The following is a 27,567-nucleotide window of genomic DNA, read 5'->3' as shown; positions in this document are numbered from 1 at the left end:
TAGTGTTTTAATTTTTTGCTTGGTTTTCAATGTCTGGTACAGTACATCTTCATATAATTACAACCTCTTTGGGGCCTTTAATGATTCCCAGGAATATCAAGAGTGCCGCTGTGACTGTTCTTCATCACACTGGGGCTCTACTTGGCTCTGACAGGCTCAGGGGCATTTACTAAGCAAGTGAGTTCCTTGGTGGAGAATGCATATGCCCAGCTGGTTGTCTGGTGATTGATACCATTATGCAAAGGCAGAGATCACGAGCTGTGGCCGAGATCCCTGCTACAGGCAGGAGGATTACAAGTTCAAGGCCGGCCTGGGCAACTTAGTGAGACATGACTCAAAAACAAAGACAAAAAATAAGACACGTAAATGCGGAGACCAGTGTCAACGTGAAGGTTTTCTTTTTGTCAGGGATTCCATTTGGCATATCCAGTCAGTTTGCATTGCTCAATGTGCTCAAGTGCAGGGCATCCACTCTGCCTCCAAGAACAGGAACGCTGGAGAAAGCAGCTTTGCAATCAATCCACCGAGGCCCACGAGGGACAGCAGTCCTCTAGTCATGCTTCCTCATCTCAACCTCAAGAGGTCAGCATGAGGGTGGAAAACAGGACCCAAGATCCCTGACTGGTCCAGCTCTTTCTAGCACACTGTATAACACTGCTTCCTCCAGGGTGAGGACCAGGTCTACCTGCTGCGCAGTTGGCAGATGAGGCTGACATAGGGCGCATGGCCGCTCCCTCTGCCATCAGACATTGCTCACTGATAGTGCAGCCTAGAGAGGCCTTGGAATCCTTAAACAGCTTAGGTAAAAAGCTGCTCTACAAAATGAATTTGGCCTACACTAAGGAATTACTATTGCCATAAACAAAGCTAGAGGGCAGGTCCCATCTCACCTGTGAATTTCTCCTCTCTCCAGAACTGCTCGCGATTTGGTGCAGGGGTGTGCGACCACTGATAATGAGCACACTGCTGACTCTCAAGTGCTACTTGCACCTGTCTTCTCCCTCCAAAGGCAAAGTGGCCTTTTGATTCCTAATTTCCTTTTAAAGTTTACTGTGTGTACAAGTATCTCCCTTATTGAAGCAAGTAAAGATCTTGGGTGCATTTTTAAAAAATTTGATTTTGTGAGAGATGCTCTTTTCCTTCCTCCCTGGGGACCTTCTCTCAAAACTGTTCTAAAATCCCAAGTGGCACTTTTTCCTAAGTGCTGTTACTCTACATGCATTGCTCTGTGACTCAGTCATGTATCTTGAAATCTATGACACGTGTAATTTCCATTAATGTGTGTTAAAGAAAAACATCATACACATCCTCTGGCCTGGTAGTGTCTGTCATGCTTTTGTGGATGGTATTTTTTTCCCTCTTCAATGTGGATTTAAAGTATTTATACACACAAACGTATATCCCTTTTACCCTCTAATTTTTGTTCTTCCACACTTGTGCTGGCGATTAAACTCCTGTTTCCTTCTTGTACTCTAGTGTAAATGGTCCCATTTGCTAAAATTCAGAACTTTGATCTATAGCTAACTTGGCCTGGTCTAAGGACAAGGTAACCACCTCATTCTCTCAGATTGTCACAAGTTTCATCCACACCATTATTCAATAATTCCGTGTCCACCCCAGCTCTGGACATCAGAGTAATATTTAGTCTCCTCTTCCTGATTTATAGCCGTTTTATACATGAATCATAGGAGCCACTGATTAGTTCCTTAGGAGGAGAAAACATTTTATTGGGATTGTACATTCCTAATTTTATGTCTTTCCATCAAGATCAGCGCCTTTCACTTTACAGCTTATTTGGATGCTTGGGAATTTTATTTTCATCTAAATGCCCCAGAAGGAGCTACCTGAAGCCATGAGGGTCCCCCAGACCTTCCCACAAGTCCCCCCCACAGGCCCCATCACACAAAGCCAGTGACCCACAATGAAGAGAAAAGATATTTAATTATTTCTCAGGCTAATGTCTTAAAGCGCTCCAAGTGTTTTCACAAGTGCAAGGCGGGGATTGTTCTCAGCCAACATTTACCAGTGATTCCGACACACGCAAAAGACTCCAAATCATGGTGCTTTATACTTACTTTTAATTTCTGCACTAAAAAAAAGGTAAAAATGATGACAATTAGGTAACAGTGACTTCAACTTTGCTGTTAAATTAACCTTTGCTCCTGTGGCAGAGGGGCAGGGAGACAAGAACATTGAAGTGTGATGATGGTGGTGACCAGGACATCTTAATCTGGCTAATAAGGGCTCTGAACGCCTGGACCTGGTGCTGTAGCCGCTAGCTCGGGAACATGACAGACAACAGTCAAGACACGTTAACAAAAAAAAAAAAATCCCACAATTCCATTCTTAAAAGCAAGCACAAAATCGACAAAAGAAACACATCCAGGGTTAATGTGTGCCCCTGTGTGATCTGGGGGCGGTTCCTGGAGGCAGCCCTGTGGCGACACACCACAGGGGAGACAGACATCGGCTCCTCAGAACACAGCCTGTCGGCTGCAATGCGCGTCCCTTCTTCCCTCCCTGTGCAGGAGGAAAGGGGGAGCCCACTCACTCCCTGTCCAAGCTCCCGTGGGACAGCAAGAGTCATGGGCTGGGTCTCTGTGCTTTGGAGGCTGCTGCCTCTGGAATGTTCCGCGTTCTCAAGCTCTGGTTGGGCTGTGGGTTTTAGTTACGCTCCACACGCTGTTTAAGTGCTCACTTTATTTTTCATGTGCAAACTGCTACTGTCTAAAGCTTTCAGAAGGACGCGTACAGACACGAGCACCCTGCAAGGACGCAGGTGGCCACCCAGGCCCTCTTCCCTCCTGGGCGGCGGGGGGCGAGGGGCGCGTTACAGAAACAGTTAAGAGAATATGCTCCGCTGCGGTTAAACACTAGTCCCTGATTCGGTCCACGGGTGGGGAGGGCGTCCTCAGTAGGTGATTGTCCACTCCTTGACAGAGGCGTCGTGGGAGGTGGTGACCAGCGTGTGCTCGTCTAGCCAGGCCAGGCTGCTGACATGGTGTAGCCGGTGTGCATCTGGGGAGAAAGGGAGCCACTTAGGGAGCTGGACCTTCTCTGCTGTGTATACCTCAGTCTAGGAAGATGGAAGCAAGCCTGTGCCATCCACAGGGCTCTGGGAACCTGGTGGCTGTCAGCCAGATCCCCTTCCACCTTCAGAGGGACAAGCCTGGAAGGACAGGAGCGGGGAGCAGCCATGGTTGGCCTAGAGCTATCGACACTGCAAGGTGATGAGCAGCATCTCTGGCCTCTGCTTGCAGCCCCCAGCAGCTCCTCCCCAACACCAAAATGTCCTCTCCCTCCACAGGGAGGAAAAACTCCTTTCTCTTTTATGCATAAAGCAAAAAGTTTTAGGTAAGAAAACAGATACTCAGCCGATCCTCAGCATCTGGATTTATTTTTGTACTGGGGATTGAACCCAGTGTCCCTTTACCACCGAGCTGAGCTCGATCCCTAGTCCTTCCTTCCTCTCTTGAGTCAGGGGATTACATGTGAGCACCATGATGCCTGGGGTCTCAGTAATTGGGTTCTGCATCTGTGTTCTCGACCAGCCAAGGATCCGAACTGCAGATTGCCCATAGTGGCTATATCTATCAGAACACAGACTTCTCACTGTTCCCTAAACAACAAGGTATAACAACTATTTACACATTGTTACACTGTTTTAGGTATTATAAGTAATCTAGAAGATGTGTCTAAGTTATATATCGATACCTACTTTATTCAAGGGACCGGAGATCTTGAACTACGATGATCTAAGGTCCCGGAATCACTCCAGAGGGACTACTATGCATATCACCAGTGGTACTGAAATGGGGGGGGGGTCTTTCCAGTTCCAGGAATGGGGGGCCTACCCTGGGTGGCCCCCCAACTCTGGGGTCTATAGTCTCACCTGGACAGGAGCAGATACAGCCCCAGAAGTCAGCCATGAGGCCTTGATCAGGAGCCTCTGAAGGCGGGTGGCACATGATGCTGGTGCCCAGGTATGGTTGGACCTCAGGGCTATATCCACATCACCACACTGGTGGGTGCGGAGCTCACCCTCGGGCACAGAAGGCAAGCTAGAGGCAACTGGTGTTGGAGGTCCTGGCTGAAGTGCAGGTTCAGGACCCCCTTCTCCCCACCCTGCTGGCTCCTACAGTATTTGGTTCTTGATTGGTCTCACTCATGAGCCTGCTGATTCTTACTATGTGGCTGAACACTTCCTTACAGACCAGGACGGCCCCCGGGAACCTGTCAGGCCTCCTCCACCTGGGCCTTGGCACACCCTTCATTCCCTGCAGCTCTGGGGTGGACTCGGGTCAATCTAAATAGGAAAGGATCCAGCTGCACTCTTCTGTGGGCAGAGTAGAGGAGTGGCCAGGGCAACATGGAAGCACCTGGGAAGAGGGGAAACTCGAGAACCTTGCTGTCCCACACAGGGTCGACAGCCATAGGCCATTGCAGAGCCCTGCGGATGAGCCGCTAGCATAAGTGGAAGTGATTAGATGCTGGGCTAAATCAAATATACTCTTAAAAATGACATATTTTTTTTCAAAACAGAAAATCTACCATCCACATGCAGCTTACGTTTTCGTTCTACTGGATACCATCATGACAAGAAAGGCTGGCTGTGGATGGAGAGTTAGGAGAGTGGATAGGAAAGACATCAGGAGTCCTGCTCCCAGGTGCCACCCAGGGAGAAGTACCCCAGAGTCCCTCTGCTAGGGTCAGCAGAGCACCTTCTGTTAGCCAAAGAATGAGAGTCCTAACTCTACTGGTCACCTCTCTAGATGACGATATAACCCTAGACACTCAGCCCTGGGGACAGTAGCCAAGGTACAAGTCTCTGGAGTGGCCTGGAAGGCCCGCTAGGACATTCTCTGCTAAGGCGTGGGTGGAGTCACCTTGGATCTTGACTCTGGTTTCTGGGTCACTCAGGGTCCAGACGTACACCATCATGTCCATGCCACCAGAGGCAAAGTGCTCATTGTCTGGTGACCAGGCCAGGCAGACGATTTTTGCATGGTGTCCATAAAAAACGTTGTTCTCCTAATTGCAGGTTGAAAACAAAGGTGGAAAGGTCAGGGTTCAGATGAATTCCTCCACACGAGGGCCCACGTTCCTTAAGCACATGCACTACGCTGGCAGCACTTAGGTGTCTCTGTCTCCTTGAAATAATCACAAGAGGCGTCTGGTACCCCCAGGGACAAGGAGACACGCTCAAAAGGCACAGCCAGGAACCTCCTGCCATGGGTTCTCCAGGCCCATGCTGCCCAGCTCAGAAGAGTCTGAGGCCCACTCACCGAATAGCCATCAGCAACGCTGAACACGGTGACCACCTTACTGGCATCACACACGGCGAGGAAGGCGCCATCATGGGAGTAGGCCACATCTGTCACAGGGCCCTTGGCCTCCAGGAGCTTGCCCTCGTCCTTCAGTGTGCTGCCCAGGATTGAGTACACACGGACATTGCCATCCTGCAGGTGTGGACAGAGGAGGGGAGTCACTCCCTGATATGCAGGAGATCTCACCTCTTTTGAAAGAACAGGGCATGCTGATAGGAAGCAAGCCTTTTCCCCTGCCAACAGGGCTCTGGCTGCAGGGGAGCTGTTCTTTCTTCCCTCTCACCAAGAGCCCCCAACTAAGGTCTTTAACAGTTCTCCTGGCTTCCTCCCAGCAGGGAAGAATGAGCAGGAGGTTATTAGAACTGAACTCCAGGCCTCCCTATTCTGAATCTGTGCACTGAATGCTTAGGAGCCTGCTCTTTCTGCTCACACCCCACCCCGTCAGATGCCAGGCAGTGCTCACAGGCCAATCTGGAGAAACCCACGCACAGCCCTCCAGGGTGCTCCACAGGTACCTGCTCCCTCCAGTGGGAGAGCACTCCCTGTCCACATGCTGGCAAGCTTCCCAGTCACCTTGTGCTCAGATACCTCCTTTCAGGGAGGCCACACCTGGCTTCCAGGGACTTTGACATCTTAGTCACCACTGGTTCCACTGAGGGCTGGCCCTAAGAAGCGTTACACATGCTTGGAAGGAGTGAGGGCTGACAAGATGTACAGTGACCCCGCTAGAATCCCCCCAGCCCTGTCCTCCTGTGCTGTCAAGAGCCCTTCCTGGACTCTGGATGCCTACTGGTAGCAAGGGGTCAGGGATTCGTGGTCTGGTAAGGAGGAAATCGGCCACAGGGAAAGCATTCAAATCAAAGGTGTGTTCCCAGATTGCCAAGATGGCTCAAGGTGCACCCAGGAGATAATGGCATCAACCACCAAACATAACATCAGGCTAAATAAGCTGAGAGACACTGACTTGCTGAAATGTTACCATGTGATTGAAACAAACGAAGCCTACTGAATGTAGTACATGAGAAAGAGCACTACAAGCACAGAGCTGTGGCCCACGTGGCTCATAAAGATGTGTGGCTAGACTAGGAGATACCAGGGCAATGGGCACTGTGGAAGCCTGAGAATCGGGTGTGGTGGGGGTGGGGAGCTAACCCAGCTTCCTCCTCCTTGTGACCATGTGAAGGGCACCTTCTCACCCAACAGGAAACAATTCAAGGTCTAAGGAGCAGGGCATGGTAATGAGGGCACAGAAGGGGGTCACTAGGCTCAGACCCAAATGTGCCAAGGACCTGGCTGTCCACCCCTCATGAATAGGCAAACATGCCAGAGGGCAGCTGGAGATGGACCAGGAAAGGCCAGTGTGGGGAAGGAGAACAGTGACAGGCCCAGAGCTCCAGAGCAGAGTCTTGGGGACAACGGCCACTGGAAATAGGGCTGGGCTTGGGTACAGGCAAGAGGGGGTGGAAAAGTGATGGACCCTCACGGCAAAGCAAGGAGCACGATGGGCCTGTGGGGCCCGTGGTGCTGTCAACCAGAGCCAAAAGGAAGAGGTGGGTGAGGGGCTGCTCCTGGGCAGGAGCTGCATGGCTCAGCACAGGACAGCAGGTGCAGCCACACAGACATGGGTTACTTCAGCTATTTAGCTGGCCAAAGGTAATGTTTTACATTTGTGAAAAGTAGAGATGGCAAGGTCTACATATCACTAGGATCACCGAGGATGGTGACACTAACAGCAGTAAACAGTAGTTGTGATTGAGGTGCTAGGCCCACCCTCCTGGTCAGAATGACCCCAAGGTCAGCTTTTTCCCGACCAGCAGGAAACCAAATGGAGCAACAGGTCTAACAGGCCCCATGAGCCCCAATGAGGCTGTGAAGGCAGCCAGCAGCCAGGGGCAGTACGGGCTCAGACCAGTGAGGCCAGGCTGGAAACAGCAGATGAGCTCTAGGTGGGAAATGGCTCTTGGGGTGGGGGTGACTCCCTTGAGGGAGTCAGGGAGTCACCAACTGGCTGTTCCTATGGTCCTTGGTCTCATACCCTTCCGTAAGCCAAAGCAGTGAGTGCAGGAACAGCTTTGTGAGGCAGGGTGTGGGGGCTGCAGTGCTGGCGCTACAGCATGTTCCCACATGCCAGGCACTAGGCAAAGCCCTTCTTGCTCGTGCCTGGACAGCTGTGAGGAAGCTCGTCAGCATCTTTTACACCCTGCGGCTTCCTGAGGGCCATAGCTGGCTGGGGCAAGAAGCTGACCTGCACCCAGCAGGCTGGCCCTGGAGCCTGGCCTGAGCAGGGCGAGAGATTGCTTTCCTCAAGGGTTCAAGGGTGTGTATGATCCTCAGTGGTGGGACTCAATCAAAGGCACCGCTCTCCTAGGACAGGGAGAGGAGGGCACCGGCTGCCTGTGAAGCCCTTAGGACTCGGCCTAACAAATGATAACTGCTCTGTGTGCCTGGACTGTAGCTACTAAAGGTGATAAGAATTATGCTGTAAATGGACAGAAGCCAGAACTCAAGGCAAACGAAAATGACCAGGTTAATGTTTTACCCAGAGGATGTCAGGTATTCTTTCACTGTTCTCCTGCTAGCTATGAGTCTAATCAAGAGACACCAAGGTACACCACCCTTATTGTTCCCTCTCACCCCTCAAACATGCAGGGTTGACTCCAACTCCATGGCCAAAATGTCCCCTCCTAGGTGGCTCCCTGACCTGTTTGCCACCCTTAGTGTCTTGGTCCCTGGGCTCCTAAAGCCTGGGGACACCTTGGCCACACTGTGGCCCAGAGGACACTTACTAAAGGTCTACAGATGGAATGACCACAGTGCAAACATGGCCCAGCTCACCAACATACCTCTGGCGATGCTGTCTGCCCGCCACAGGCGACACACCCACGGACCTCAGCAAAATGGCCGTGCCAGGAACCAGAGAGGCTCCCACCTCCCCAGCACTCACACAGCTCACGCAGTCCCTAAACTGCTCATACACAGGTTGGAGGGCAAAGGAGAAAGGAAAAGACTTTATTTACCGTGCCTCCGACAGCCACTGTGTCCCCAGCAGGGTGCACTGCCACGACTTCCGGCTCGTAGCCAGGACTGTCGATGCTGAAACACTTCTTCTGGTCCTTCAGCAGGACAATCTGCAGGAGGAGCGGAGCAGCGGTGAGGCAGTGCTCCTCATCCTGGTGGACCTGGGCTCTGAGCATAGCCCAGGGTCAGTTCCAGCCTTTGACCCCAGTCAAGTGGGGCAGTGACAGGCCCTGTCAGCCAGTATCTCAGTAATGTTGGCCATTACTGTCATCACTACATTATGACCAAATATGGGAACCAGTTTCTGGAAAGCTGTGGAGGTCTCTGAAGGACAGGGACAGAGGGAAAGCAGCAGGGACATGACTCTAAAGGGTGGGGTGATGGCATAGCATGTGGGGATTCAGGCTCTGGTTTCTCAAGACAGAAAACATAGCCAGTACCTGTCATGAACATGTCACCTGGTACAGCTGGGTGTCTACATGGCAGACAACACAACAAACTCAGTGCCCAGTGTTTGCCCGAGCCCAGTAGGCCAGCAGCAGAGCTCTTGTGGACCTAGAGGGGAGGGTGAGGTGGAGGGGCATCATAGTGGGGGCCTGAAGGCCTGGCACAGCCCAGCTGCTCTGCGGAGAGAAGACACCCACCTCTGTGGGCCCTCCGGATTCTGCTGAAAGGGGCAAGAAGACAGCCTGGGGTGGCCAAACTGGACTGGTCTCAGTCCTTAGAACACGGGATGTGCCAGCCCAGGTGTCCAGGGCTCTGCAAGTAGGCAGTAGCCTGATTCTAGCCCTGCCATCTACTGTTCATGAAGAATCCACAAATGGTCCAAGGGATGAGAGCCCAGCAGGGTCTGGACTGCATGCCCAGGAGGAACCAGGCACTAGGAACAGTAACCAAGCAGCATCTTGCTGTCAGCCAGAGGAGGGCCACCTGTCTCACCAGGAGCACTCAGACCTAGAGATAGCAGGGATCAGTTGTCTCATGTCACAAGGGAGAAACAGGGCAGAGAGAACTTATGACACATGCCCGAGAGGCCCACAGCCCTCAAGGGGTTGAGCTGGGACTCATGCCCAGAAATCAAGAATCCCTGCCCCTGGCTGCTACCCAGGACGGAGGTACCCAGCAGAGGTCCTACACATGCATGGAATCCTCCTCCTCCTGTCTGCCCTGAATTGTAACTTCCTAGACTGTTCCCAGACAGCATGGCCTTGGTGTGTTGACAGTTTTGGCTTGGTTCCATCATACTCCTTTTCCTAAGTGTGGCCCCTGCCTCCTCAGGGGCCTCTCTTCTGTGCTGGGGTGGCCAGCACTTCATGTACCCCTCTGCTGTCTACCTGCCACAGGAAGAAGCAGCCTTGCCTCTGACAGGTGTGGATGAGGGCACACATACCTGTCTGAACCTCCAGAGACTAGACTTGAACCTGGCTTTTCTGATCTAATGTCTCAGGCCATTTGCAGTGCTCCTGGTCACATGAGCTATAATGGGCCCCTGCAGAACTCCTCACCTGGACAGGAGTCGCAGATGCTCCTGAGAACCAGGTGAGTCATGGCAGGTAAGTAGAAGGTACACATGCACTTCCTTGGGCCCCTGAGACTTCTGGGAGCCTGTTCCCTGGACTGCTAGGATGCTGCAGGGAAGCTCACCAGCACTTCCTGAGGAGCAGCTGGCCGGGCCCCTATCTGCCCCCCTCTGGTAACTCTCACCATGTAGCTCAGAGGCAGGGAGCAAGCACTCTGCTACAGGTCCTGCGCAAAGAGAAGGCCACACCCACATCCTCCCCCACTGCCTAGAGGGGCTGGGGTTCTGATGCTGAGGCTTCTCCCCTGTGGAGAAGCAGCTCCCACCCCAGGCGTCCCATGTTCCTTCTGTGCCCAACTGGCCATTCAGGCTGTGTGATAATTACTTGGCAGGGAGTTCCTGTTATCTGGGACACACAGAAATTCATTCTCCCTGAAGCAATTGGGTTCACAGACCCAGGGAAGGGTGGGTGCATCCAGAATGGCAGCTTTCTTTAGCATGGATTGTCATTGGGCCTGTCACCACCTGACTTCCCTGTCCACACAGCAGGATGCCAGGCTGCTTACAAGATGACACGCACCATGAAACAAAATCCTGTTCAAGTGGGTCAGGTATGGATCATAATCAAAGGCACTGTGTTCCAGAAGTTCCAAAAGAGAAGTGAGTGGCCTCAGTGTGGGAAAGGGAAGCCAGGCTGTGCAGTCAGCCCACTCAGCCTTGGTGTCACCCTGCCAGCATGAGGCCTGGCAATGTCATCAGACAGCTCTAAACTTCAGCTTCCTTTTTTGTTAAAGGAGCTCAAGATAGGAGTCTGACATGATCATATGTGAGTTTGTAATGCGCAGAGAGGGTGAGGCAAGTGCCTGAAGCTGCACAGCTCCAATGCAGCAGGGCTGGGATGTGAACACAAACATGACAGGACCATCTAGCCAAGCCCCTCACAGACCCAATGGGTTAATGGGCTGCAGTGTGGTCTGCTGTTTAGAGACAGATCCCAGCCCTGCCCTTTTACCTGCCTGACCACAGGTAGCAATGCATCCCTTATTTATAAATTGGGGGCAATGCTCTGCCTAACTGGTAGGACGGCAGGGAGCATGGCACAGTGCCAATGGGTGCTAGACAAAAGTGCTGGCCGCAGTTACTGGCACATGGGACATGAGTGGCATTTAGACATTAGACATCACAGTTGGAAGCTTCAACCCTCTATTCCACCACCTGCAGCCAGAATGAGCCAGATCCATACCTGCCCGATGCACACGACCACAGCATATCCCCCAGGGCCGACAGCTACGCACTTTGGTTGAACATCCAGTTTCACAACTCCTTGTCCACTGTGGAGAAAGGAAAGCATCACTTCCACATGCAAGCAGCTTGGCACAGGTGTTCAATATATGTGCACTGCAAAACCACACACTTAGCCATGCAGGAGGAGATCCTGTTGTAACCTACACTGAAGGAGCAATTTGCTACATTATGGAGGGTAGTTGTTTTTTTTTTTTTTTTTTTTAAAAAGACACCTTACTCTATGGCAGTGGTGGCCAATTATGATGGGAGACTAGCTGTGGTAAAGGAGGTGGGGAAAGGAAGTGAACAGTCTGTTCCTATTTACCTGTGACAGGACCCTGCCACCCTATCAATTCCACCAAAGCTCAGCTTCTGTCCCCAGGGCTGCAGATCAAACCCAAGTTTTTTGCTACAACAGAATTGAGCTCTGCTCCCTCCCAACGGTAATGGTAGGACCATTCTTGCCAGTAGCAGAACTTAAGATTTCATTACCTTTCATAGACATTACCTTCCTTTTGTCTTGGCTAATGCTATAAAAAATCATCCCTGAATAACTTACACATGCACCCACTTCTTACAAACTGTAAACTGAGAACACTTCCATGCAGCTGGGCCAAATGTGGAGCCCAGTGGTTCCCTGGAAGGGCTCTGCAAGGTCCCCAGGCTGTGGCTAGCTTTTTGAGAGTCTTGGGTTCTCTTGGAGTGTGTGGCCATGGCCTGCCCATAGGAAGACCTTCACAAGGGACATATTAGGAACAGGGTCACCACAGAGCAGCAGACACTGGATGCCTTGACAGGAGACATGACAGGGTCAGAGGCTGTCAGAGAGCCAGTGAGGCATGAGTATCAAGTGTACACACTTAAGTAGGCTGCAGTGCCTATGAGGCTCAGCTGCTCCCCAGGATCCTTGACCCCAGGTGAGACAGGTCCCAGGCAAAAAGCTGGGGTCTGCATAGGACAGCAGCACAGGGCAAGGGAGGGTCAACCCCAGGTGTGGGGACATGGGGTCAAGAGGCCCTGTCAAGTCTGAAAGTCTCTACGCCCCACATTAGGGACATGCAGCGCTCCCTCCACTGCTCCTCACCTGCACCTGGAACTTCTGGTCCCTTGAAAACAGCTATTCTCTAAGCTCTAATGACTTGTCATTTGAAGACATCAGAGCAAAGCCAGGAGGACAGCATCTCTGAATCAGTGCCCGTGTACCCATCTCATGCTTGAGCAGGTATGTGCTCTGTGCCAAAGCCAGGTGCCCTGAGGGCCTCACCTGACTGACCTTTCCACTAGCCTGGGACTCCACCATCACTCATCTTTACTGATGAGAAAAGAGGTACAGGAGGCCCAGCAAGCTCCAGAAGAGCAGGTGTATGATCTGCTATTCACTCCCGGGACAGAGCCTACCCCTGGTCACTGTTTTAGGAGCTACATGTAGGTCACATGGACCCTGTAGCTCAGACCTGACAACAGAACAATGCTTAGAAGTGGAAAGAGCAAATAAAACATCACTGAGAAAAGCCACTGCTCCTAGTGTGGGCCCTTTGTGGGCAGCAGTGGCTCATTCTGGACGCCTCCAGCCCATCCCTGGCCCCACAGGCAGCTCTCACCTGTAGTCCTTCAGCATGAGGTTGGTATAGCGCACAGTGTCATCCATGCTACAGCTGACGAGCTGCCCAGATTCGTCCACAGTCATCCTGGACACCTGATTCGTGTGGCCTTTTCCAGAAAAGGAGTCATTTTCCCCTGTCTCTGAATCCCAATAATGTGGGGCAGGGTTAAGGATGGCCTCAGAAGGGTGGTGCCTGCCATAGCAATCCCTTACCCAGGAGGCCCAGAAAGAGCAGCAAAGCAGTGAGAGGACACAGGCACCCTCCCAGACGTTCAAGCCCAGCATTTCAGAAAGCAGTGCAGTGCTCTGACTGCAGGGCAGCAGGTTGTCCGACTCCATGGGCCGAGGTGGTAAGAGCCTGACTGCTCCAGAACATGGAATCCTATCTGTGACAGCACAGATCAAGCATCCCCAGCCCAGAAAGTGCCAAAGTCTGAAACTTTCTGTGTGGACATGATCCTGTAAATGAAAATCCCACTCATTCACATGATGGTACAGTCAAAATGCAGGCATGTTAAAAATACTGTACATAAAGTTACCTTCAGGGTATAAAGTATACTAGGTATACTATAAAACAACTGCAATTTTATGTTTAGACTTGAGTCCCCTGAAAACTTGTATATGCAAATATTTCCAAATTTGAAAATAATCCAGCCCCAAAATGTCTGAATAAGGGATGTCCACTAATGACGCATGGAAGTGCCGTCAGAGGTGGTTCACAAGCGACTAGACAGCTAGTGGACAGCTCAGATGGACAGTGTCTGCTGGAACTCTGGGCAAGTAGGCTGTCTCATTTGTTTTCTGATACACACAGTCAAGCCCATGGCTATCCCCAGTGAGGCTGGCTATGCAACACTGCTCACCAGGTGATGCTAGGTGACAGCCCTGGGGTGACACACCTTTCCATGGGCCAGTGTACGGTTTCTGAGCCTGAGGTGCCCAAGTGTAAGTTGTGGCTTAAGCAATGAGACTACTTTTACACTGACAAATAGGAATCTTCTTTTCAATGAAGATCATGGTTCTTTGGAAGCTGACTGTGTGTTCCAAGGTTGACACTGTTGGGGCGAGTCCAGCCAGGTGCAAGACATGGCTAAAATCAGGAACTTTAAAGTCCTGACACTGGAACAAGAGAGCAGTGCCCAGGGCCTGCTGAGGTCCAACTGTGACCACAGGAGACTGGTCCTCGGGCCTTGTCTGCCACCAGCTGTGATGCTTTTCCTCCCATCCAGTGGGGTAGAGAGGGTCTTATCTGTTCCCTCTGTAGGCTGGAAGAACCTTCTTGGGTCTTACAAAAACCTCAAAGCCCTAAAGAGACAAGGTGGGCTTCTGAGGCGTGAAGAAAGGGGTGTGGAGCAGCCCACTCCAGGAGGGACATTGGCATGCAGAACAAAGGCTATCTACACACAGGGTGGCCTGGCACTGCGGGAACATACATGCAGGGGGCAGAAGGAAACGGTGACTGCCGACTCAACGGAGTGTGCAGGCGCCTGGGCCCCATCTACCCTGGAGTGGCTGCCCAGGGCTTCAGTGTGTCCTCCGAGGACAGAAAGCACAGTAGGAACCCTTGGACAGGAGAGCTAGTGTGGGGGGCCCCACATGTCTCCAGGGAATGTCACTGAGGAGCCACATGGAACCTCCTTGGGACTTCTGGTCCCAGCTGTGTTGTTCACTGGCTGTGTGACTCTGAGGAAGAAATCTTATCACTTTCAGCTTGTTTTTCCATTTTCAAGACCCCATCAAGGGATTTCTAAGACCTTCTGAATTCTAAGACCCAATAACTCCACTGCCTGTGACAGGGACAAGGTTAGCACCAGCTGTCCTTCATAAGAAAAGAAGCTCAGGGCTGGGGATGTGGCTCAAGCGGTAGCGCGCTCGCCTGGCATGCGTGCGGCCCGGGTTCGATCCTCAGCACCACATACCAACAAAGATGTTGTGTCCGCCGAGAACTAAAAAATAAATATTAAAAAAAAAAAAAAATTAAAAAGAAAAGAAGCTCATGTTCAGAGACGCCAAGCAGCACACTGAACTGCACAGCAAGAAGTGCCTGGCTGTGCAGTGGCTGCAGGGCTTCCTGAGTCCATAGCCCGAGACTAGAAGCCCTCAGTGCAGGCCACGTACCACAGAGGGTAGCGCTGCTCAAAGCTTGGTGCTGGCGCTATGCCACCTGGCTGGTCTGACCTCCAGCACCGTGGGAACAAGAAATCCTGCCAGAGGCTAGAGCCAGCTCCCTGAGTCAAAGGATATTAATGTGCCCATCGTGGCTCCCAGAGTAGATGTAGGACTTGCCGCCGTTTTTGTGCACCGTCAGACACTGGATTGACTTACTGTGGCCCTGTGGAGGAGAAGGCCAGGGCAGGGTGAGCTGAGGACTTGCCGCCCTGCCCTCTGCAACTTAACTTGTCAGTCACTCTTCTGGTGAGAGGGAGGAAACAGGTCCCTCAACATGTGCAGGTGAGGATGCAGAGACACTGGTCGCCACAATGCCCATACACATGTTCCACAAACTGCAGCTGGTCTCCCCATGGTTGATCAATCATCTGACAAACCCATGCCATTTTGTGCCTCCTCCCAGGCACTGGCTCCAAGGACATGGTCCCATAACAGCAGCACTTGAGCCTTTCACTGTCGACATACATGCCTTTGCCCAGCCACTTTCAAGCCACCTATAGGAGGAAATGCTGCTCCTGCCTATCACAGGTGAGAATCCTATCTGGATTCCACCTTGCACTGGATGAGGTGGACATGAGGGTAATTAGTGCTCACACAGCAGGCTTGCCACTCTGGCTTCAGGCTCTGCCTGGTGAGGTTCTCTCCAAAATGGCCACTCCCATCCAAAGTTGTCCAAAGACCTGACACCCCTCCCTGAACCTCCTTGACTGCTAGGGACTAGGGTGCATGAGTTTGTGTATGTCTGTGTGTGTGTGAGAGAGAGACAGAGAGAGAGAGAGAGAGAGACAGAGACAGACAGAGAGAGAGAGAGAGAGAGAGAGAGTGTGTGTGTGTGTGTGTGTGTGTGTGTGTGTGTGTGTGTGTGTGTATGTATAGAGGATTCATCTAAACCAGACATGTGCTTCCAGAGGTGGCATTTAACCTCTCCTATAACTGCTTCTGGAACAGAAATCCTGGCTGATGTGTGGTCTAATCAACCTCTCCCCGGCCCCAGTGTCTCTCTGTCTTTATCATCAAGTTCAAGTGCCAGCTGGCACAGTGCATGCTCAGGGCTTTTTCCCAGGAAATTTCCAAGCATTTTGTGGGGTTCCACTTGCTACCACAATATGGCATTTACCCTCAGAGAAAGGTACACACAGTTCTTGGCAGGATGGAGAACCAGTGAGTCATTTCCATCTTTCTGGTGGAAACATGGGGGTGAACTCAATTATTTGTCCCAGTAAGGAGCATTATGAGCCAGAGGATCTCTTCTCAACAGCATCTGGCCCATCCTGCTACTTAAAGTGTGGTCAAACCAGTGGGGCCCTTGCTGGGAATCTAAGCCTGCCTGACCAGATGACAGAACCTATGCTCAGCAAGACCCTGGGGACCTGCATGCCCACTTGCTGCCTTGTGAAGGAGGCAAGCTCTCAACCTATAGCTATGCTGTCACTGGTGTCCCTTCCATGACCAGAGTATTAAAAAAGCTGGCTCTTATGTTAAGCAAAATAAAGACACTCAGAAAGTCAAAGGCCATACGTTTTCTCTCATGTGGAAGCTAGAGAAATTGCATGTGCAATTTCTTGTCATTGTTCTTGGGGGGCCCAGCAGAGCAGTGTCGGTCTTTGGTAAGCCTGCTTAGCTTCTCAGGCATGACCTCCCTGCCTCTAGGCTATGCACCCCTACCCTTCCATACTCGTCACCCCAAGGAATCTGGGATCTGATGCACAGAAGGACTTCTGATTCCCTGTCTTCAGGACAGCACTGGGCTTCCCCACCCAAGGAGTCACTTGCACGGAGGCCCCTTCCTGTAAGGAAGTTCACCTATAAAGTGGAGACGATGACCTTGCAGAGCTCGGGCCCTCTGAGGCACTGTTACCTAGTTCATAGCAGCTAGGCCACAAGGCAGCAGGGAAGTGCTAGGGTTTCCACCCAGAGCAAGTAACCACAGGAGAAAGCTCAGCTGTCAGGATGGGGTTCCTGGCATAGGATCTGGTTGTGGGCTCACCCAAGTGGACTACCAGAGTCAGGGAGGGTGACCTGAGCTACCAGCAGATGCAGGGACATGAGAGGTCAAAGTGGCAGGGGCAGGTGGTGGGAGAAGACAGGCCCCACATGGCCTATGGAGCACAGGAGCCTGCAGCACCTGGCACGGTTGAGTCCTCCCATGAGGGGTTCAGAAGCCATCACCAAATTCTCCCCAGGCTTTCTCCCTTGGACTTTCACGTACTTCCTCCAAGTTCACGTGCTACTGCTCCCTGATACTGAGGGCCATATCCAAATCATGCACACTGTCTGCCCAGTCTCCAGGTCCTTGCTGTCCACTTCATCTTCACACTGCACTACCACCTACACTGGTCTTGCCTTGCAGTCACTAGGCATAGCCTGGGCTCTCCTAATCAGGGGAGGACAAGTCCCTTAGGAAGTAATGACTCCCAGGAGTAGAGGGCAATCGTCACTGACCCTGAAACCCTCAGGCCCAACTGTCCAGCTTTCACAGTAGCTCAAGCCGACTTGGCATCTGGTCTCCCACCTCTGCTAAACATGTCCCAGAAAAGCAACCAGTATCCAGGCCTTCTGCCAAAACTTCGAGGGTGAGGAGGTCTGGGGGCATTGCTGTAGTTTCCACGAGGCCTTAGTTCCCCTTCTTCCTAGCCACCCAGGTCCTTTTCCTACCTGTTCCAAAGGGGAACCATAGCCTGGAGTAAGCCTCACCTTGATGACCCGCAGGGGCTTGCTGGGGTTGTTCTTGTCCAGGTAATTGATGTACCCAGATAACGAGATGCTGAGCAGGTGGTCCTTCTGCCACAGGCAGCCCAGCTGCTGGTCCAGAACACTGGAGCCCATGGGAAACGTGCTGACAACAGAGTTCACGCCGACATCCCAAATCTTAGCGGTTTTGTCTCCAGAGGCAGAAAGCAAATGGGTGCTATCAGGGCTCCAACTAATCTACTCAAACAAAAATAAGGAGTCAAATGTCAGAGAATTTCTGAGTGGGAAAAGCCAAGGCGGGGAGGTGATGGGACTGCTCAGTCCCAGGCTCCACTCTAGCCACTGGCAGCCGCTGCCACCTCCCTGTAACCACACAGCTCCACTTTATCACCTTTACCCCTCTTTTCAAAGTTTTAACTTCAAAATGAACAGCAGTGGCTGGGAACACAGACTCGGCCAAATTACATTCACCGTGCCAGGAATCAGACCATACTCACAGCATAAATTCCTCCCTCGTGGGCCTTGCCTTCTCCGAGCGCACACACTTTCTCTCCCGTCTTCCCGTCATAAATGTATATCTTCCAAGAAACAAAAACGTGTGGATCAAGCAACCAATGTGTGAATGCCCTTGGGAAATTAACACCTATTTCTCCAGGGGCTGTGACTTTACAGACTGAGCCTCCCATGCTCTTTACAAGGACACCCTGTGTCTATGCCTTGGGAGGTGGGAGAGTGGAGGGCGCTTGGAGGCCTGCCTGTCCACTGCCCGCCCCTGACCCTTACCTGGCCATCAGCACTGGCTGTGGCAAATCTGTTTCCATCAGGAGAGAATCTCACACAGTTGACAAAGCGGCTGTGGTCCTGTGGGAAGAGGACAGTTACCAGTAGACCAACTTCAGGAGCATTCTCTATGACATGCACAGCTTCCTCCCACGATAGCTAGGCCTGGGAATCTCGAGTCCCAAGAAAATGCCAGTGCTCAGAAAAAATCCAGGCAGTGGCCCCCAGTGCTCAATTCAGCCTCCTCGGCTCTGCTGCCCCATGGCTCTGCCTGGAAGGCTGTCCTTCAGCTAGGTCTCCTCTCCCAGTCATGCACACCCTGACCTGTTCTCTTCTGGGCTCTCAAGAGAGTTCCTGCCCCAACCCTCAGGTTTCACTGCAGCCAGGACCATGAGGCCCTGTCCCGAGGCTCCAGAGCCCAGAAGACAATAGGTGTTAGAAGTCATCTTCTACATATGCCCCCTAAAAGAAACATGGTTAGGCTTTCTTTAGGAACAAGAGTCTGAGGAGAAGTGCTCTGAGTGCGGCAAGGTGGGGGATTCTCACAAGGTGCTGCAGCTTAGGCAGGCCCAGGGCTCCACCCCACTGCTAAGATGTGACAGCAACCACGGCCCTGGTTACGGTGCTCGAAATTCCCTCCTTGAGTTTAAACTCTGCAGCATGTTTTAATTTTTAGTTCCTTTTGATTTTTCATGCTATTTCCGAGACAAACCTTTCCTGCTTAAGTGTTTTCTAGCATTTGGAGGTAAGATGAGTTGGAGGACAGGTGTAGTGGACCTGCCTGTAATCCCAGCAACCTGAAAGGCTGAGGTGGGAGGCAGGAGAATCCTAAGTTTGAGGCCAGTCTCAAAAAAGACTGGTTATATTAGCTCAGTGGTAAAGTACCTTTGGGTTCAACAACTGGTACAAAGAAAAAAAAGCAAATGAGTTGGAGAAAAGCAGTTTACCAATAGGCACAACCCACCAAACTGCATTTAACTCAAAACCAACTTTCCAAATTCCATCTCAGGCCAGCAGAACTGCTTTTGCCTCTGCCACCCCGGCAACCTGTTTACTTTACCACCAACAGGGCCAATGGTGAGCCTCGGGCAAGCTATTTGCAGAACACCAGGCCCAGAAAGGCTGGGTAACTTGAGGAGTGCCTGCCGTGGGAATCTGGCCTCCAGTTTCTTGTTGGGAGTTTTGTTCCAACTGCACCGGCCTTGGGCCCTGGCAGGTGCTGGGCAGGCCCGGGCACGCTCTGGCTGGGAGCCAACCCAGAGGTCAGATCCTTAACTCCTGAGACCAACTGCAACCACCCTGCCATCCATTTCCCAGCTGTGTGAGCCCGCTGCACACTGAGTGCAATGTCCATCTGTCCACACTCAGCAACAGCACTCACACCACAATTCCCTCAGGGGCGTAGGGGCCAGCTGAGATGCAAAATCTGTGGAAGGAGGACTTCTGAGATAGAACCTGCCAGTGCACAGAAATCCTTTGGCCTCCCACTCCTAATCAATTCTCTAATCTTTGGACAACCCATCCTCGATTTTTTTTTTTTTTTTTTTTTTTGGTACCGGGGATTGAACCCAGAGGTGCTTAATTACTGAGCCATATCCCCAGCCCTTTTTTATATTTTATTTTGAGACAGGGTCTCTCACTGAGTTGCTTAGGGCCTTGCTAAGTTGCTGAGGCTGGCTTTGAACTGAGGCTGATCCTCCTGCCTCAGCCTCCCAAGCCACTAGGATTACAGGCATGTGTCACCATGCCCAGCCCATCCTTGATCTTTTAATGATCCATCCTTTTCACCCAGATATTCTAAACTCCAAGGAGAGGCCTCTGTAAGGTCCCTGCTCTCTTTAGTCCCATGGTAAATGGCATGTGTTATGTCACCAATTAACCTGTAAACCGTGTTAAATAACTTGCAGAATAGTGGTATTTGGCTAAAAGGAAAATGACGATACTGACCCCAGGAAAAAAACATTTTTATGTTTTGGGAAGAAAGCAAAGGCAGAGAGCACTCAGCGAGGAAGACCCTGACTGGCAAGTGGGGTGTTCTGCCCGATGACTCACTCACAGTACCCTCCTCTTCCCTTATAAAAGCTCTTTATACCCTAAAGCCCCCAAGATAGAGATTTCAGATGAAAGGCCTCCTCCATCTTCTGATTCCTTCCACCAACTTCTGTCTCTTAAGTTAATATGTGATCCAGTAATAGGATGGGTCAGCATGCATATCCCTGCCTTGCAGATGAAGTCCAACCAGAGTAAAGATGTGACCACAGACAGACCAGATGGCTCTTCCCAGCTCTGCCTCCTCAGGGAGCTTGGCCTGGCCTCTGTGCTAGCTTGTTGCACTCCCCCAGTGTTTCCTGGACAGTGAAGGGGACAGAAGAGATGTGCTGTCAGCTCACCCCAGGTTCCTCTGCCTGCAGAGGCAGCAGGGTGTTCCAGAACTGGGAGGCCAAAAGCACTCATCCCAATGGAACAGAGCTGGGACTGAATGTGGTTCAGAGGGGGGCAGACTCCATTGGTAGGAAATGTACCATGAATTAAGAGAAGAATATTTAGCCAATTCCAAACCGTAATGAACTCCCATTTTCACAGGTTCCCTGAGACCACACACAGATACTCCTGGGAATCACCCCCAGATGCCCAGGCCCTAGAACCCCACAGCTGTCTGTGGTTCAGCCTGAGTGTTCACTCTGAAGGCCTCTAGTAGGGCCAGTGTTGTATGTCTTGGGGACCACACAGTTTTAAGAGAGGGGCCCAATGAAGGCTATACATAGTAGATGCCCTTTGAGTGCCAGGGCCACATGCACCCAGGGCCCTCTGCTTTAGAGCCCCAGTTCCGTCAGGGATTCCTGCAACTCAGCCAAGCACCAAGAGTCCAAATGTCAGAAGACTGATGTCTGCTCCTGAAATAGCCCCTTCACAGGCAGGGAGCAGAGAATAGCCCATTAACCAAGGAAAGTGAGGGCTAAAAATAGCGCTTCCCACAGGGAGAACAGTGTAGACAGGGAGTGTTTGGGGGACTGTCATGGCCAGTCTGAAGGCTAGTTGACTTCACGGGCTGTCTGACCTGGCCGCCTCCTGAGCTGGACTCCTAGCCTGTGCCAGTCAACCAGAGGGCTCACAGAGCAATCTCACAGGTCAAGCCTTAGATATAGAGGCTACTGCACCTGCCCACTCCCTCATGGCCAAGACTCATGGATCCCTGGTGCAGGCTGTGTCAGTAAGTCCCCCAAGAACCCTCCCTTCCCTCCTACCTCCCTCACTGTACCTCCACCCCCATCACCTCCCTCTCATCACAGGAAACCAAAGCTTGAAGCAATTTGATAACTTATTAATAACCACCCAAGTCCACACCATGGGCAGGTACAGGGTGACCCTGGGCTCTAGGTGGCCTGGCTCCAATGTGTACATGCTAACTACCTGGTCAGGTCAGGTGTCCTTCCTGGGAACTCTCAATTCCCATCAGCTTAGGCTGTCACTGTATATAAGAACATCCACCCCTACCTCTACATGACCTATGTCCCCCAGATCCTCCCAACCCAGCCCAGCGCATGCCTCCACAGTCCCAGGGCTGTCAGCGCTCCAACAACAGGTTTCCCCTTGAACATAAACGAAGGTTTCCTTCCTTCTGCCCAATTTCCCCTCTATACATGGCTTTTTCTTCAGTCGCCAGCTATCTTCCCTGTAAAGTATCCAGAGGGCAGGACGGTGCCCTTCAACTGCCTCAGCGTGGGCTAAGAAGCCCAAAGGAGTACCCTGCCCCTTGCTGCCTACAGTTCCCCGTCACATGGGACAGGAAGCCCTGTTACAACTTTTCTCTGGGGATCAAGGACCCGTTGAATGGACAACAGATTCACTCTGTCCCGGGGCCACTCCCTGCTGTCAGCAGGATCCTGGAGCTATGGGGGCCCAGAGGCTTGCTCAGAGCAGGCAGCCAGAAGCACTTAAGAATGGAAATGTCTGCTTTCTGTCCTGCCATGAGGAAGGACAGAGAAAAAAACAAAAACAATAATCAAGAGCCTGACATGTTTAGAGCTCAGGCTGCCTGGTCTAGAAGACGGCACCTGCATCAGGAGCCACAACAGGTTCTGGCCTAGTTCATTCTCCTCCTCTCCTGGAGGTGGGAAAGTCCAGTTCAGAGTCTGCTGTGAGGGGTGAGTGCCATCCCAGGATGAGGGACAGAGTGCCACCAGCCTGGAAGACCAGGCCCCTCAGTGCACATCTGCTCCCCTTGGAATTGGCAGGGAGCTCCCAGTTCCAGGTCACACGGTCACTGCTACTCCAAGCAATCTACAGGATCAGAGACTTTACCATTCACCATCAACCCTGGGAGCCAGGATGCGAATGCAGCTGTGGAAGCTGTGGTCACCCCAGGGCAGTGAAATGCTCACCTTTCAGGAGGAAGCAGAGGGCAAGTGAGAGCCTGGTGGGTCTTGATTGCAAGTGCAAACATACACTTGTCCCTCTATAGAGGGACACACTCAACATGAAAAAATCCCCATGGGGGGAGCAAGGGAGACCACCCCCTTCTCCTTAGGCCACAGCCAGGTCCTCCATCCACAGAGTGTGAGTGCTGGAGAGGGAGACCACTGGGCCCAAACCTCACCCCCTTCTCAGACCCAGTCTCTCCTGTGATCCTGGAGTGGGGGAACCACATGTTGCATCTAAAATGTGAGCAGGAAAGAACAAGGTGGTGTGGACCTGCTACAGGAGAAAATAGGACAAGGCATATGGGGTCCACTCCAGGGAAAGGGTTTCACCACCACCCCCATCTTCAAATGCAGACAAAGCTGGGCTGTGATCCCAGGTCTGGAGGATGCAGGGGCATCTATCTAAGGTGAGCCAGGACTCTAATTCAGAGGAGCCAGCAGTCTACACTCACCTTGGGCAAAGAGCTCTTGAACAGAAGGCAGTATGACCCCCAAACTTGAGCCAACCAGGAGTGGCCCGACATGACCTCTGTAGAGAAGGTTCCTCCTGCTCTCCTCTGAGCTATGCTTTCACTGCCACTGCAGCACAGCGTCCCAGGGGTTTGCCACAGCATACTAGGGACTGAAATTCCAGACAACTCACTCTTCTCAAGGCAAAAGCTTGAACTGACCCTTGTACCCTTCCCCAGCCACGTGCAATGGATCCCTTCCTGATCAGGTGCCTGGGAAACTTCCTATGGCGTTGTCAGCAATCTCTGCACTCCAGGCCCCCAGCTGCCCAGTCTCTCGCCTCCACCAGCTGTGGGGCAGGAAGGGCTGTGTGGGAATGGATGGACGGCACATGACAGCACTGCCTGTGGGCTGCTCACTCTCAGCAGAAGGTTCCAGTAGGCAGTGGCCACTCAGTCTGCAGAGCTGGGGATGAAGCGGGGCAGTCCTGAGGTTAGGAACTAAAGAGCTGGGGACAAGAGACTGCTCCTGTTTGGACTTCACTGTATGAGGAGCTTAATGTCCTCTCTGGCGGGGGGAGGGGGGACTCCACACATTTTAATTTTTAAAAACCTTTTATGAAAGAAAGGTGCAGTTTTACAAAAGAAAGGCTCAATTTACTCTTTAGAACTTCCATGTCACAAGCTTTGGAGAACACTGGAAAGCCCACACATCAGCAGCAGCCGAGTAGGTGCTCAACCCATCAAGCCTCCCACAAGCACCCTTACTGCCTCACATACGTCAATGCAATCCCTTCCTTAACCCATCTGTCTGCACACTTGCCCTTTAGTTTGGGGGGATAAATGGGCTTTATGACCTCACCCTCACTCCCCATTAAGAGGAATGGGGCAGGAATGAGTAGAGGACAAGCAGCCCACCACCAAGCCCCCACAACTGCAGCTTTACCCCTGCGCCTGTGCAGACGTGGACCTGGGCCACATACACGCCAACAATTACACCTGGATTTCAAAAACATCAACACCTACCAGGCATTTTGGGCAGGTGTGGGGTCCCAGAGCATATTCCCTGTCCCTTCCACCTGAGCCCAGAAGAATACTATTAGACAAAGTCTAAACCACCACTGGTGAACATGTGGACATTCACAGGTCTCGAGTCTTCCCACAGTGTGGGCTGAAGGGGAGGGTCACCATCACCTGGGGAGCCCAGAGACACCTAGTCTGAAGGTCACAGCCAGCCTCTCAGTGTCTCCAATCCTTGGTGCACAGCCCTATCCCACTGCTCCGAGGTCCTCAGACAGGACCTGTGGGCTTGGGCTCCAGGAAGGACTTTCTAAGCAGTAGTACCCATCCTGGGGACAGTGCCAGTTGACAAACTCTTCCTGACATACCTGGACTGGTGCTGTGGGTAAATACTGTGTGCTGAGGTTAGAAAGGAAGAGAGAAGACTCTAGCCCAGCTCCCAAACACACACAAAGGAAACAGGGTGGAGGGCACAGGCTCAGCCACTCGGGGACCCTGGTTCCATTATGTATCCTTTGGTTGCTCTGGCAAAGGAAAGGAGCCCTTGCAGGGTAGGACAAGAAGCCCCACCCACAAACAGCCAGACCAGATCAAAGCCAAACAGAACTTAGTGGGGGACCTGGGAAGTGGGGCAGACTCTGGCTGGCACAAAACCCCTTACTCTCTTCCTTCCACCCTTGGATTTGGGTCTGGGTGTTTGGCTGGCTCAGCATCACTCACCCTATAATTCACAGGACCACTACCCCACTTAAGAAACATTGACCTTGAGCTGCAGTCTTCAACAAAGTTCCCAAAATAGCTACGTCTCTACTACCTACCAATTAGACAGTAGCCACAGGAGATAGGATCTGAGAACTAGAGGGTGTTCAGAAGGAACCCAGGAGCCACATACTTGGCTAGACACAGAGGCCTCACTTGGTTTCCCAAACAGACTGCCAGCCACCCCGAACCTGTTCAGGCTGAGGCTCCAGGATCAAAACGAGGCTGGTTTCACTACAAATGAAAAATCCTTGGACAGCCCATCTGTACCAGAAACCAGGATGTCTCAGGAAATTCTGCCCACTGCAAGTCTTGCCCTTGCCCTTTCCTGTGACACTACTGCTAGTTATCATTCATTACGTCAGTTCATTAAATGAACAGTTCTTAGGGAACCACATTAAGGACATTATCTTGTTACATTGCTCCTGAGGCATGGACACTGGAACCGCTGAGGTTCCTCAAAGACGATGAGTCCCAAGACCCCTCTCAGCTTGATCCCTTCGAGGGACAAATAGCCTGACAACATGCTCATTCTTGTAGCTAAAGATGGCTGCATCCTTGACTATCACCAGCACTAGCACCGGCTACCTTTTCCATGGTGTGTGTACAAGACTTGCCAGGAAAGGTATAGGATTGCAGGGTCACACCAAGCCCAGCTGCTGTACCCTCCCCTACTGGGTGTTCGACTCCTACTCTTGGCCTCTAGGCAGCTATTCATAGTTCAAATTCATGACTACTGTCCTCATATGTGTATCGCCATATGAGGAAAGCATGAGGCTAAGCAAGGCCTGCTGGGACACGTGCAGAGTGGGGACCCTGAGATCCACCATTTATACACAAGACTGCCACATTCTACCAGCGTGCTTGGGGCATGTTCTTTTCAGAGACTTCTGTTTCTTCTAATCATCTGCCACTCTGTTGGCATGTCTCTGATCTCATCGCCCCTACAGGGGAGGCACCAGAAAGACCAATCTAGATGTCCTGGAATTCATTTCCTCTGTGCCTCAGCAAGTCTGAGGTTGACACAGACAAACAGCAGGCTGCCAGTGCCCTGGGCCCCCTTTTCTGACAGAGTTCTCCAGCTCAGGACACTCATCTGGTTACAGGCTCAGGACACCCCAGCCCTCACCTCAGATACATGTACACCATCCAGAAATGAGGCCCCTCCCTGCTGGAACCTCAGTGCCAGCCTAGGACAAGGTGAAAGTTGGGCTCTCTACCTTTGCATAATGCTTCCTGTGCTGAACTCCACTTTCTGCCTGCACATCACGGCGGCAACATGCATACTCTGACCTCCAAATCAGCATCTAAACAGGTTTGAATTCCACCAGGCTTCCATACAACCCATAAAGCTCACTCAAAAGCCCTGAGGAGTCCACTTACACCAATTGTAAACTTGAACTTGAACGGGGGTCCCTCAAAGAATGCAGCACAGTTGTCATCACTCCCTGTCACCAGCCTGTATGGCCTGCTCTGCTTGATGTCCACGCTGTTGATAACTTTGTTGTGTCCTGTGATCTCACCCACGGAAGAGCCACTGTCCCACAGGAAGACTGCGCCAAACCTTTATTCAACAAGAGGAGTCAAGAAGAAAAAAAATCAATCCTGGAAGGAGGAGGAGAAATGCAATAGCTGAGCTGTCTGTGCACTAAGGCTGGGGGTGGACGTTGGTACTCTAGCTTGGGCTGCTAACAGGATATGTTTGACAGGCTGTGACTCTGGCTGCACAGATATCTATCAAAAGAATCCAAGAATAAGCAGGAACAACTCTAATGCCTTTGGGAAGAGACTAGGTATCTATGGCCCAGTGCCAGTGCCTCCTATATGGAAGGCACCCACTCCAGGAAGCTGCCACTGGGGATACCAATTACCACAGATGCCCTGCTGGAAAGGATATGCCTTGTTCTCAGCTGGCATTCAATGAAAATGTTCTGTGTTAGTTACTATTTGCTACTAAATAAGAAATGGAGCTGTTAAAACCAACAGGGAGGACTTGAAAAGCCCCAGAATTAATACCTGCAAGAACAAGTATTACAAAGAGCCTTTGAGAAAGGGAAATAAAGTCACAAGGTTGTCAAATTCAAGTGCTTGAGGGCAGCTGCTGTGGGAACCCTTACCACTGGAACCTGTGCTCAGCACTGCCCCCACTTGTCACCAGCCTCATGACCAGGCTGGTATCCCCTCTTCACCACTCAGGGAACCCCAGTGATGTGCCCAGTAGAGACACATAGGATACTGCAGCTTCAAGGGTCATGTGTGAGCTCTTGGGAAGATGCTGATAATGGGTGCATCTCTTTCACCTATCCCACTCTTGCTGCCTGGAATGTGGGCTTGACAGCTGGAGTTCCAGAAGGCAAAGGGCTAAGGATGTCAGAGAGGGAAGAGAAAAGGGGCCTACGCCTTGATGAGAGCCCCAATGTGATGCAAGTCTCCCTGGCAGAGCAGCCATGCATCTGGGCAGGAGGTCAGAGGGCTGAGGCTGTCAGGAATCAGCCACACAGGCGGAACAGGCACAGCCCTCACTGCA

At 51.8% G+C, this 27,567-nt stretch overlaps 1 protein-coding gene across 1 annotated transcript in view; it reads right to left on the bottom strand.

The window, feature by feature from the left end:
* Nucleotides 1-1,922: 1,922 nt before the first annotated feature.
* Nucleotides 1,923-27,567, bottom strand: part of Wdr1 (WD repeat domain 1) — a 40,746-nt gene continuing 15,101 nt past the window's right edge. Inside the window, exons 5-15 of the mRNA XM_026402887.2 lie at nt 26,424-26,604; nt 18,395-18,472; nt 18,109-18,189; nt 17,615-17,848; nt 14,996-15,083; nt 12,750-12,906; nt 11,108-11,195; nt 8,345-8,455; nt 5,286-5,459; nt 4,887-5,031; nt 1,923-3,018 (exon numbers count right to left, since the gene is read on the bottom strand). Coding sequence (XP_026258672.1) covers nt 2,912-3,018; nt 4,887-5,031; nt 5,286-5,459; nt 8,345-8,455; nt 11,108-11,195; nt 12,750-12,906; nt 14,996-15,083; nt 17,615-17,848; nt 18,109-18,189; nt 18,395-18,472; nt 26,424-26,604 — 1,444 coding nt within the window. The 3' untranslated portion in view covers nt 1,923-2,911. The remainder of the gene's footprint in view (nt 3,019-4,886; nt 5,032-5,285; nt 5,460-8,344; nt 8,456-11,107; nt 11,196-12,749; nt 12,907-14,995; nt 15,084-17,614; nt 17,849-18,108; nt 18,190-18,394; nt 18,473-26,423; nt 26,605-27,567) is intronic.

This window comes from Urocitellus parryii, chromosome 10 (assembly GCF_045843805.1).
Source record: "Urocitellus parryii isolate mUroPar1 chromosome 10, mUroPar1.hap1, whole genome shotgun sequence".
Lineage (NCBI taxonomy): Eukaryota > Metazoa > Chordata > Mammalia > Rodentia > Sciuridae > Urocitellus > Urocitellus parryii.
This window is presented reverse-complemented; position numbering and strand designations above follow the sequence as displayed.